The 12,721-nt window shown below is 40.6% G+C and overlaps 1 protein-coding gene and 2 long non-coding RNA genes across 4 annotated transcripts in view; 2 read left to right on the top strand and 1 right to left on the bottom strand.

The window, feature by feature from the left end:
• The window catches only part of llgl2 (LLGL scribble cell polarity complex component 2), a 77,513-nt gene that overhangs the window by 36,228 nt on the left and 28,564 nt on the right, over nucleotides 1-12,721 (top strand). For both annotated transcript variants that reach the window (XM_032573834.1, XM_032573833.1), the window contains exon 15: nucleotides 3,228-3,323. In XM_032573834.1, the coding sequence (XP_032429725.1) occupies nucleotides 3,228-3,323 (96 nt within the window). The remainder of the gene's footprint in view (nucleotides 1-3,227; nucleotides 3,324-12,721) is intronic.
• LOC116726915 (uncharacterized) lies at nucleotides 706-3,131 on the bottom strand. Its single transcript, XR_004340722.1, has 2 exons — nucleotides 1,741-3,131; nucleotides 706-955 (listed from the first exon to the last, which is right to left on the bottom strand). It is a non-coding gene; the product is annotated as an uncharacterized LOC116726915 (long non-coding RNA).
• LOC116726917 (uncharacterized) lies at nucleotides 6,631-12,338 on the top strand. The gene is made up of 2 exons (XR_004340724.1): nucleotides 6,631-7,705; nucleotides 10,304-12,338. It is a non-coding gene; the product is annotated as an uncharacterized LOC116726917 (long non-coding RNA).

Raw genomic sequence — 12,721 nt, 5'->3', positions numbered from 1 at the left:
AATTAAGGTTCCTACTTCACGGATTTCGCCTATCGCGGGTTCTTTTTGGAACGTAACACCGCGAAAAACGAGGGGGTTATCCCCCCCGCGGACTTGATACTTACGACGCGCACCCCATCCCCCCCCGCAGCAAAATTGCGAAGGGCTGACCGGTCCGCGCGACTAAAAAGGTTGGGGACCACTGGTTTAGACCAAAGCCTTTTCTGCTAAAATAAAATATTTAGTTTATGTCAGATACTGTACACATTGCATATTGATCTGTTTAGCTAATGTAAGACTGTGTAGCAGAGAGGTTTCAAGGTGTAGAAGTTATATCAGTTCTGCCATTATGCTGTACTTAGCTAACGGAAAGCGTGTGTTTGTGAGACGGCCACGCACGTGACCACGTAGAATGGGCATCAGCCAATGAAAAGCGGCCCCTCTGGTAAGGTCCATTGCTAACTGTAAAGGCGGGGAGGGAGAGAAGCTAACGTGAGGGGGGAAGAGGGGATATAAAATACAGGGGGTAAAATACAGTAGTTTCCCGGAAAAAATGGGAGACTTGACAGGTATGGGGATAACACAGGAATGATGATGGCCCGTGGAATTAAATTAAATTAGAAAACATGATAAGTAAGGAACAACAAATATAGTTAGAACTGTTTTCAGTAGTTAGAAAACAGCTTTGATGCCATTTAAAAATGTTTAAAAATGACAAGACACAACTTCAGGGGCAACTGTGGCTGTGTGGGTAGTCGTCTTGCAATAATGTATGGAGTGAGTATAAAAAAAGAGACTTTGTTCTTTGAGAGCACAACAGCATTTGTTTATCTTTTGTTTGTGTCAACTCTTCTCCATGGAGATCTGCCATCTCAGTGCTGGTAGCTGCTTCCTCCTGAAGGAGATCCAGTTGTTGTTCTGATGTTTCTCATCATCGTTCACCATTGTGTCAGCCATGTTCCTCTTCTTCTGTTCCCTGGGAAAAGTAATCAGATGTTTTAGCTTATAGCACATAAATGTAGATAAATAACACAGAGTTACTAGTGTGGAAGTTACGTACACAGAAGGAATTATTTAAAACAAACATGTTACTCTATATCAGGGGTCTCAAACTCCAGTCCTCGAGGGCCGCAGTCCTGCAGTTTTTAGATGTGCCACAGGTACAGAACACTGGAATGAAATGGCTTAATTACCTCCTCCTTGTGTAGATCAGTTTTCCAGAGCCTTAATGACCTAATTATTCTGTTCAGGTGTGGAACAGCAGAGGCACATCTAAAAGTTGCAGGACTGTGGCCCTCGAGGACTGGAGTTTGAGACCCATGCTCTATATGTATGCAAATACTTTTTTTTTACCGTCCAGACATACACAGTTATAAATAACTGGAATAGTTGTGTAAATTAAAGACAAAACATAATTACTTGTAAGTTTTAGACCTATGCAGACATACAGCCATGGATAAAATACCACTCTTGTTTTCTTCAGGTTTATTGTTAGTTTTAATGTCTTGTACAATTAATAGTTCATAACCTTTTAATTTGCGAACTGATATCTAGCCATTTTACAATAATAGAATATAACATGTTTTATTATCTCACAACAGGACAAACTCCGGTGCAACAACAGCAAAATGAGAAACAATCGAAGCACTTAGATTGACGCAAAGATAAAACATAAAAAAACAAACGAAGGGCTACATGCTGTACAATATTGACAGTTATTTACAACTCAGGAATGTGCTGAGTAGCTTCAAAAAAATGCACCTCACTTGGCTGGAGAGCAGCTGCGGCGTAGGGCTGCGTCGGGTTCCAAAGCGGCTAACGAGGGTTTCCATTCCCTCTGTTGCGTTGACAAAAATGACTTATTCCTAACTGTTCCCTCGAGCTGCCACTGAATATTAAAATCCGATGCAAAGAAAAGCCGGCATCTTTGTTCACCACTTGCTTGTAACTTCCATCACTTCCGTGTTGCAGTTTGAAATGTTGCACTTTTCCTTTTTCTTCTCTCTTTGCTGCTACATCTGACCACGCCCTCGGCCAATCAGTGAACAGGAGCGAAGCTTGCGCCACCCACGAAAGCAGGACCGGCCCGGCTGGCCCTGCTCCGCAGCAGGGACGTTAAAAGCAGGGCCAGCCTCGAAAAAAAGCTGGTGGAAAAGCTTGCAAAGCAAGCAGAGTAGAGCCAAGCCGGTGGAAAAGGGGCATAAGTGCTTCCGCAGTTTTTAAAGATTCTACTAAATGAATCAATTTAAGGATTTTATTAGTCAAGCCATTCAAAAGAAAATTAATTTAATTTTTTTTTTAACCCAGCCCTATCAGATGATAGGTTTGTTTACACTAGCTCCTGTTGGATCTGAGGAGACTGCATATAATCATTAATATCAGCAGACTAGATCTGTGTATGTATTCCTTAGTCAGATAGCAAGCCTATCTTAAAAGCCTGAACTTCCATTGGCTGGCTGACCTGAGCATCTCTCTGTCCCCACATTTAAAAGCAAAGTTTTGTGCTTTCAGCATCCTTTGTCATCCAGTGTTTCTTATTTGCCCTTGTGGTGATGATCTTGGTCACAGAGACATCCTACATGCACTTCAGTATGTACTTAGACACCGATTTGGCATGCTCCTCAACTTTGGTGTGATGGTTTTCAGTTGCAGCTTCCCTGAAAGCATCTCAGTCTGTGCATTCAAAACAGTAATGTAATGCTGACACAAATCCTGCAGGCCACACTCTCACCTACTTCTCAATGTTTTTTTTGCTGATGAGCAATAAAGCTCAGAAAGGTGGTCTGATGAACCAAGGTGGGGGCGTGGTGCTGCCTTGAATCCTGCCTTAATTTTTGTGTAGGCTCTATCCTATGTATTTGAGCCTCCAGTTGCAAAGTCTACTTGCTGATGGAAATGAGGGAGAACTGTCTTCATATTGGCCCGATTGAAGTCTCCAGCAACAATGACAACACCCTCTTGATGAATAGTTTTCAAGTCAATGATGGAACAGTAGAGAACGCAGAGAGCCTCCTTAATGTTGGCACTAGGAGGAATATGAATAGCAGTGATGATGAATTAAGTGCCAAACTACTAAATTCAATAGTGTTTGGCTAATGAAATACTAATGTTTTAGTGTTTCATTAGCCAATTAGTTGTTCGTCTAGTTTGAACCACTCAAACTAGGTGGGTTTCTTAGTTTCCACATGTTCTTTTCTATTTTTTTTAATCCTCCATGTTTCTGTGTGTCTGACTTTCTGTGGTTGTAGATTCTGATGCTGGAGCTGAATGATGAGGCAGCAGAGCAGACAGTGGAGGCTAAAGTTGTGGATTTGTTGCAGGGACAAGAGGGATTCCGCTGGAAGGTAGGATGAGTCCTGAAACAGACTGACCATTTACTTATTGAAATGGCCTAAAAAGTTTAATTTATTCAAATGTTTCACCCAACAGTTTTTTTAGTCATCATTTAATGACGCCTGGTTGTAACACTGCAGCTTTTAGTAATGAAGTACTATAATAAGTATGGTAAAGACAGTTACAAAGTTTTACCGTCGAAAGAAGCAATCCTAATTGACCTAAAACGGGATAAGTTTATTTTGATTTAACGCCAGTGTAAAAAAAAAAAAGCATGTCTCTTTATATGGTGTATGTAAACCACTGGTTTCAACTGTAAATCTGTCAATACCTAAAGAGCAGTAAACAAATTCTTTATATTGGACAATTAATTTTTTTACATAACTGCAGCTGTAGGAGATATCTTTTTTAAATAAATATTTCATCCTATTTGATGACTGACTGAAAGAACGAGGCATTTAGTTCAATGTTTGTCATTTATTGAACTTTCAGAAACTAAAGTGGCTTCAGAGAGCCCTATCAAAGAAAAAATAACGCAGTGAAAAACCAGTGAACAACTCAAAACCACTTGTATTCCTTTCTCTTGCTCTGTTGGCTTTACACCACACACACAGACCTGTTCCCATGGCAACCTATTAACAACAAATCCACTAGAAGTTGGAGCAGAGATTATGTTGAAGCATACACCGTGTTCCAAATTATTATGCAAGTGATATTTTCTCAGATTTTCTTAAATGGTCAATGCAAATGATTGTCAGTATAATTTTCAAGTCAGGAACTATTACAGTATAAATTTAATTTTATTGAACAAAGCTCCCCATGAGAACAGTATTTTTTTGCAAAAATAAAAAAACTCAAAATGCACTGTTCCAAATTTTTATGCACAGCAGATTTTCTAAACATTTTTTTTTCTTTTTTTATATTTAATCTTTTATTTGGAAAGGCAAGTTACAATTACATTGTACAATTCAACTTCCAACACAGTGGAAGCATAAGAAGGAATAGCATAAGCCAATCCAGTTTTTTTTTTTTTTTTTTTTACAGTAACCAAACAACCATAACACAAGAGTGAGAGGGGGGTAAAGGAGGGTCAGATCTGATTCTTCTTATGTTAGGAGAAAAAAAAGAAAACACAATCAAGAGCATAATTTTGCCATAATCCTAAACCAGGGTACAATACACTGCACAACAGTATTTGCATGTGATTGACATATTTAGTCCACAGGAATTACTGATTTTACATAGTTTGTCCATTTAGACCAGATCCTGAAGAACGATTCCCTTTGACCTTGAACAGAAAAAGATAACTTCTCCAGAATGTAAATGTCCTGTACAATATTGACCCAGTCCTCAACTGTAGGTGCTTCAGGCTTTAACCATTTTCTAGTGATTGACTTTTTGCTCACTGCCAAAAGCATTAACAGCAGTTTTTTATCATCCAGATTCCAGTTATCAAATGAAATGTTTCCTAAATATAGGGATTCACATTTACATGGGATTCTTTCAGTAAAGATGTTATTTAGGTGTGAACATAATTGCTCCCAAAAAACTTTAATCACAGGACAACCCCAGAAGATGTGATGATGATTTGCCCCATTTGTTCCACAGAGTCTCCAGCATGTGTCTTCTGCCCCGATGTTTTTCTGAACTGGTGTTACAAAATATCGAACAGTGTTTTTCCAGCAGAACTGTCTCCATGTATTGGAGCTCGAGGTCATCCAGTGTAATTTGTTAATCTGTTCCCAGAGTTCAGTTGAGATAGATAAGTTTCCTTCTTTTACCCACTTGTTTCTTATGTAGTTTGTGTCACCTTGTTTAGAGGATAGAATACCATTGGACAGCAAGGAAACAAGTTTCTTGCATGAACCTGACTTCAACAAAGACAAAAACACCTTAAAAAGTCCAGGTTTGGCTGTTTCCCAATTGTCACGTATATTTTGATTAAAATAAGCCCTAACCTGTAGATATCTAAAGAAGTCGTCCCTCTCCAGCCCATTAGATCTCTGAAGCTCCTCAAAACTCTGAAACACCCCCTTCTGGGTAAATGTATAGTAAGTGGTTAATCCTTTTAGATTTTCTAAACATTTTATGGATTATAAAGAACTGCAAACGGTCATTATTTGAGTGTTCAGCATTAAGTGGTCACATACTAAAATCAAAAGCTATTTCAATCAAAAACATCTTAACAGACCAAGTTACATGTTAACATAGGACCCCTTTTTGATATCACCTGCACAATTCCTGCATCTATTGAACTTGTGAGTTTGTGGAAAGTTTCTGCTTGAATTTCTTTGCAGGATGTCAGAATACCTTCCCAGAGCTGCGGTTTTGATATGAACTGCATTCCATCCTCTGATCTTCTGCTTGAGGAAACTCCAAAGGTTCTCAATATGGTTGAGGTCAGAGGAGGATGGTGACCACACATGAGTTTCTCCCCTTTTATGCCCATAGCAGCCAATGACACAGTGGTATTCCTTGCAGCATGAGATGGTGCATTGTCATGCATGAAGATGATTTTACTACGGAAGGTACGGCTCTTCTTTTTGAACCATCAAAGAAAGTGATCAGTCAGAAAGTTCATATACTTTGCTGAGGTCATTTTCACACCTTCAGGGACTCTGAAGGGACTCTGCCGACCAGCTCTCTCTCTCTCCCCATGATTTCGGCCCAAACAATGACTCCACCACCTCCTTGCTGACGTCACAGCCGTGTTGGGACGTGGTGGCCATCCACCACCAATTCACTACTGCGTCCATCTGGACCATCCAGGGTTGCACACCAGTCATCAGTGAACAAGTCTGTTTGAAAATTAATCTTCATGTACGGCTGGGCCCACTGAGACTGTTTCTGCCTTGTGAGCTCTGGTTAGGGGTGGCCGAATAGTAGGTTCATGCACCGCAAGCCTCTGGAGGATCCTCCACCTTGAGGTTCTAGAGGCATCAGCAGCTTCAAATAACTGTTTGCTGCTTTGTAAGGGCATTTTAACAGCTGCTCTCTTAATACGATGAATTTGTCTAACAGAAACCTTCCTCATTCTGCCTTTATCTGTACCCATCTTTGTTTTGAATCAGCCACAAATCTCTTCACAAGTACGATAACGCTTCAGTTTTCGTTAAATATCTAATGTTTTCATACCTTGTCATACGGCACTACACTCTGATGATTTTAGTCAGCAGAGAGATCCTTTCTCTTTCCCATATTGCTTGAAACCTGTGGCCTGCTTAATAATGTGGAACATCCTTCTTAAGTAGATTTTCTTTAATTAGGCTTACCAGACAAACTAATCAACTGAGCTCTCTGAAATTAATTATAGTGATTCAAAGAGCCCTGACACACAATACCATCTATAAATTTAATGGCACGACAAAAAATTTTATCTTTATGACACTTAAATCCAATTTGCATAATAATTTGGAACACGGTGTAAAAGGAAAGCATACATTTTTCCCCACAAAGAAAATAAAATAAAACAACAAACACAACATTCAGTCTGTTACAGTATTATGTTTTCAGGCTTGATGTTTGATGTTTATTTTGTGAGGTAGTTCTTTATTTGGAGAGGTGTGTACAAGACTGACATGACACTATCATAAACATAACACCTGTGAACATGAATATTCATGATGTCTTTAAGGCTGCGTTAACAGCCTTAAAAACTGTGAATGCACAGTTCATATTCTTTTCGAATGCGACCCAGGCCACTTGCATATCCGATACGTATCCGATTGAAATGATTCAAACCTAACGTTCAGGTCAAATTCATCCGAACTGAATGTGACTGATACTCAACAACTCTCATTATTCTGCGCCCTGATGCGTGCAAGCAGGAAGAATAACAACAATCATGACGGACTATAATGAGGATTAAGTTGTTAATATGCTGCTCCGGCTGGACAAAAATTTCAATTAAAGCCACAAGCGGCGTCAGGTGGCCCTCGCAGCTCAGCGCTGCTCCGGCCTATTGGCGACCGCAAGGGTTCCAGCACCGCCGCCTGCTGTAAGAACACTTACAGGTCACATATGTGTGGCAGTGTGAACGACCCCGGCAAAAAAACCCGATTTGACAAAAAATCGGAATTGGGGCACTTCAGACCGTATTCTCAGTAAATAATGGCGCTTTTAAAGCAAAGTTGACATTGTTAAAAATGTCTGACAACTTGACATTAACAAAGACAAACACTCTTTGACAACTTGACATTAAACAAGAATAATCATGTCACAAATGTCATGTGACCAGTAGGGGGGAGGATCTTTTTAAAGTTCTGTAGAAGATGCACCGGAAAACAGACTGAATAGTACACAATATTTTATTAAACAATTTCCTTAAAACATTTCTCTTTTTAAAAACATTGCTTCAGGCCTACTACTCGGTCCCTGGAAAGAAAAGGTGTAAGTGATTTAAGGACAATTTCAATTATTACAAAAAAACAAAAACATGCAATGGAAAAGAAAACAAATGAGTAAATCAAACCAAAAAACCAAACAAATTAGTAATTTCAATAATGCACAACAAAGACAAAATGTAAAAGAAAATCACTTCAAGCTTTCCCTTATTACCTGGTTCTGTAGTAGCTGGTTGATGTGTGACTTGACAGCCACGTACTCTGAGGGAGGAATGCGTCTGTACCTCTGCTGGACCGGAACCTCATCCAACAGGGGAATGTCATGGGAAACCAGATTAGTGCACCCCAAGTCACCTTCATGAGCTGAGGAGGAACAGAAGAACCAGCATTAGTGGGATCCTTCACCACCAGAATCCCACAATGCGGAAGCAATTTGTCACAAAGATTAACATCCAACTCTAAATAGCCAATGTTTGGAATGAAAAGACCTTTGGCTGCCCGGAGCTGCAACCAGTGACATGACTGAAGGCGATCATGCCCCAATGATGCAAAATGTTCCTGAAAACAGCTCTCAGTGATGGTCGACACCATGAAACCTGTATCTGCTAAACAAGTAACAGAGACACCACCCATGACGACATCAATGACTTGGCAAGAGGCCAACAATTTTGACGTGGCTGCTGTTTGCGAGCCTGCTATTCCCTGACCTGAGTTGTGGCTCAGCAGCTCAGTGGGTGTTAGTTTTCCGCCTGGTTAACATTTGCTGGCCTTGCCACAGAGTTAACCCTGGCACGAACCCGCTCACCATCACATTCTCTGGCAAAGTGACCCGGCTGCTGGCACCTGTGGCAGACCATCGAACCCGGACGAGGAGGCTGCACCTGTGGTAAAAAAGTTTGCAGAGAAGTAATACACTGGGTTAGTTGATTCATCTGTTCTTGTAGCTGTTTTAGAAGTTCCCTTAACTCACTAAACTCAGAGCGGGCAGCAGTAGGTGGAGTTAGCCGAGAGCTGACCACTTCAGTTTGACTCAATACACCAAGGTGAGTACTGCAGCCCATATGTGGATGGGAGAGAATGACTACGCTCCGTACCGCCACCTGGTAACCCCTGCCTCTCCACGCACATCCAGCAAGGTGGCAGTGGGATGACCATAACATACTGCTTAAGTTCCCGGTGGAGAGTACGATCCAACAGATGTTCCACAAACTGATCACGCAGTAGAATATCAGCATTTAGCCCATCAACCCATCAGGAGCACTCTGCTTCACTGGCTCCATAAGGGCCATCAAAGCTAAGGAAAACTGCAACAGTGTTTCCTCCTCTTGCTGCTTCCTAGAAAAGAATACATGCTGAAGAGTTATATATGAGTCAGTGCAACCAGACACCCCCCTCAAAATAGCCAAGTTCTTAGCTGGGTCATTCTTCTTTGCACTGGTGCGATACTTTATTTCTTCCCTTGCTTCCCCATCTAGATGATCAAAAAGGAAGAAAGCCTGACAAATATTTTGTCTGCCGCTGACAAATGGTGGGCCCGAATACATGATTGGGCCTCTTCATTCCACTCACTGATCCCAATGCCAGTCCTACCACCAAACATGGGACATTGCCTGTCCCTGGGCACAACCACTAACCGTTCAGCAACTACAGCTCCAGCAGGCAAGACACCACCAGCCACAGTCGGGGAAGCAGCGGCGCCCTGCGAACCCCCAGCTGTCACATTCTGCTGACCTACTCCATCCACCGGCCGCCGTGCCACCTTCTCCATACCTGCAGGGGAAGACTACCAAAAGGATACTTAAAAAAAAACAAAACACCAGTGAAAATAAATTCTGAACCCACAGGTAGGTCTTCCTTTGGATAGCTACTGCTGTCTTATCTTACAATACCATAAATAAACACACACACAAAAAAAACAGTTAAGACCCTAAACACTAAAAAAGACAAGTCTGTGTTCAATGGTGCATCCTGCCAACAACGCCAAATGCAGGGGGGAGGATCTTTTTAAAAGTTCTGTACAAGATGCACTGGAACACAGACTGAATAGTACACAATATTTTATTAAACAATCTCCTTAAGGCGTGCCGTGGTGGCGTAGGGGTTAGCGCAACCCATATTTGGAGGCCTTGAGTCCTCGACGCGGCCGTCGCGGGTTCGACTCCCGGACCCGACGATATTTGCCGCATGTCTTCCCCCCTCTCCTTCCCCGTTTCCTGTCGGCCTACTGTCATATAAGGGACACTATAGCCCACAAAAGACCCCCTGGAGGGGTTAAAATAAAACCCCAAAAACAATCTCCTTAAAACATTTCTCTTTTTAAAAACATGGCTTCAGGGTTACTACTCTGTCTCTGGAAAGAAAAGGTGTAAGGTGAGGTAAGGACAATTTCAATTATTACAAAAAAAAAAAACATGCAATGCAAAAGAAAACAAATTAGTAAATCAAACCAAAGAAGCAAACAAATGAGTAATTTCAATAATGTACAACAAAGACAAAATGTAAAAAAAAAAAAACACTTCAAGCAATGGAACAAATTGTTGCTGTCCGGTTTCAGAGTCCTTTCAATAGGGCCAGAGAAGTCATGCCCTGTCCACTAGCCTGCCCAAGCAGCAACAGGTTTAGTTGAGGGCAGCCCAAACGACCACCAGCAAGACAAGACAGCAGAGCGTCCAAAGCGCTGCAGCTCCAAAACAATCATCCGCCTAAAACAGAAAACTCATTAACTGTGGATTCAGGTAAAGTAAATTTAAACAGCAGGTAGCTTACCCAGGAGCGGAAACAGCCTACCTAGGGAGGGAGCGGATCAGCAGGTGAGGACTAGATGGAAGCTGCACGCCGCAACAACCTCCAACTGCAGCCGCTAACGCCAGCAGAGCAACGCTGCAGAAATGCACGGCAGGTATAGCACCCAAAACCCAACCACAATCCCAGCCACAGATGGTACAAGTGGCACTAACGATCTCAGATGAGCCGATCAAGCACAAAGGCCACTCAGGCAGCCGACATGTAGCAGGAGAAACAAAGACAATCACACCTTGCAGCGGCCTGCTCCACTATACAGCCATCTGCCCCGCCCACCAATCAGTGGTGCACTTCTGGCTGCACCTGGTGCGCAGGGTGGGGAGGGTGGAACACCATCCCACCACAATAAGTATTATCAAAATGACAATAGTTATGTACCTCTATAATTACATTACCTTGCCATTTGTTGTTAGTCTTGACTGTGACTGTCATGAGACAATTTTGTCATTAATATTTCCCCGTACCTCAAATAAAGTAGCAAGTATCAACAGTTATAAATATCATTAAGTGTTATTACAGTAACAAATGCTGTAATAACTGAGTCATTAATATTCTATTTACCTAAAGTAAAGTGGAATGCATTGGACTAGTTATAACCACCAGTTTAGTTTTAGAATAAACAGTTTAAGAAATAACAAGTAATACTTTGTTTTATTCCACAGGGTTTAGCTTCCGATTCAGCTTATTGTAACTCTGAAATATTGTATCCTTTCACTTGAGAAAAAGTTGTTTCAACAGTCCTAACTCTAAGTGTACTTATACATTATTGGGAGGAGTTCTCTACTTTTTTTATGTCAATGTCAAATTTATTTATATAGCACTTTAAAAACAGGTTTAAAACTGCACCAAAGTGCTGTTCAAAAACCATAATAAAATAAGTTGATGAAAAGAAAAAGAGAAATATTACAAGAAAAGAAAAATAAATCTCTATATATTTTTGGATCGTGTCAGCCATCTCCTTTTTCGTAGCCTTTCTGTAGCGCTCTGCAAACTGGGATATCTCCTCATTGTCTATGTTTCCTGGAAGCACCTTTTTGAAGGTGTCCTGAAATGTGATCATGGCTGGTCCTCGTTAGCATCCTCCACATCTGGTAGCATGTCCTCATTAGCGGCTTTTGTAATTTAGCTACAATGAGTCTTCATGTGGCTAAAGTTGGCAAAGCAAAGAACACAAGCACCATGTCATATCAGCCAAGTGTGTTTTATTGTTTCTCAATAGAACACACAAAGGGCAAATTTGTTTGATATAGTACCTCAAAAGTTGCCAGATTTAAGATTTAATGCGCTATGTTTACAGCATGACAGCTAAAACCAATGGTAGTCATCATAGGCAAGCTTTTTACTTTATTTATTTTTTTGCCCTCCAGCTGAAAACTGGGGCATGGGTTCTTGCGTGTAAAATATTTGACAATTCTGGGCCTTTTTCAGATTGTCCTCTTCCATTTTTCTCTGATACCAATCAGAGGGATGCTGTGCAACTGCAATCACTGTTCCCTGTGAAACACATGACTGTTCGACAATATGCACATTAACATGAAATAAAGCACTGAGTCTGAAATTTTGCTTAAACAATTTTATTTATTAGAATGCCTTAAAGAAGTTGTTGTATGACTCACTGGCTGCTTCACAATGCCTTAAAACCAAAGGCATGTTGCTATGGAGAGAAAATTCTCAAAATATCTGTGGATTTGTAAATTGTGTAAGCCTGTTTGTGTATTGCTTTGGATATTTTTATGTGTAAAACATGATTTGTAAGTCACAAAAAACATTGCATGACTTTGGTAACTTTGACATGTTTTTTCCAATGCCCACACGAATATCAAGAAATTATCAATACAAAATACATTTACACACACAATTGTGTTACAACTATTGAGTACTGAGATATTCAATTTTCCATGGAAAAATATCTTTGCCATGTTGCATACTTGTGCCGTTCAGAGGATATAGACATTAGACTCCAAGCAATACTCTGATGACCCTGCTTTCCACCAACATTTAAATGCACCATTTACAAATGAATCTTCGAGGCTCTTGGAAGCGTGAAATGATTCTCAAAAATCCTTGTGCACTTGCAAAATGATCTGTGTTTACAAGTTGTTTTTTTCTATGCGCAGTAGGTGATTTATGCACATTAATTTAACCATTTGTATTTGCAAGATTTTTTTTGAATGTGTAATTACCATATTTGTGAGGTTGAAGGTAAAAAAATCTTTTAAATTTTATTGTTTAATTTCTAATTGTGGGGGTGCGTGTGTGTGTGT

This window comes from Xiphophorus hellerii, chromosome 10 (genome assembly GCF_003331165.1).
Source record: "Xiphophorus hellerii strain 12219 chromosome 10, Xiphophorus_hellerii-4.1, whole genome shotgun sequence".
Taxonomy (NCBI): Eukaryota; Metazoa; Chordata; class Actinopteri; order Cyprinodontiformes; family Poeciliidae; genus Xiphophorus; species Xiphophorus hellerii.
Note: the sequence above shows the minus strand (reverse complement) of the source record. Positions and strands in the feature narration are given on the sequence as shown.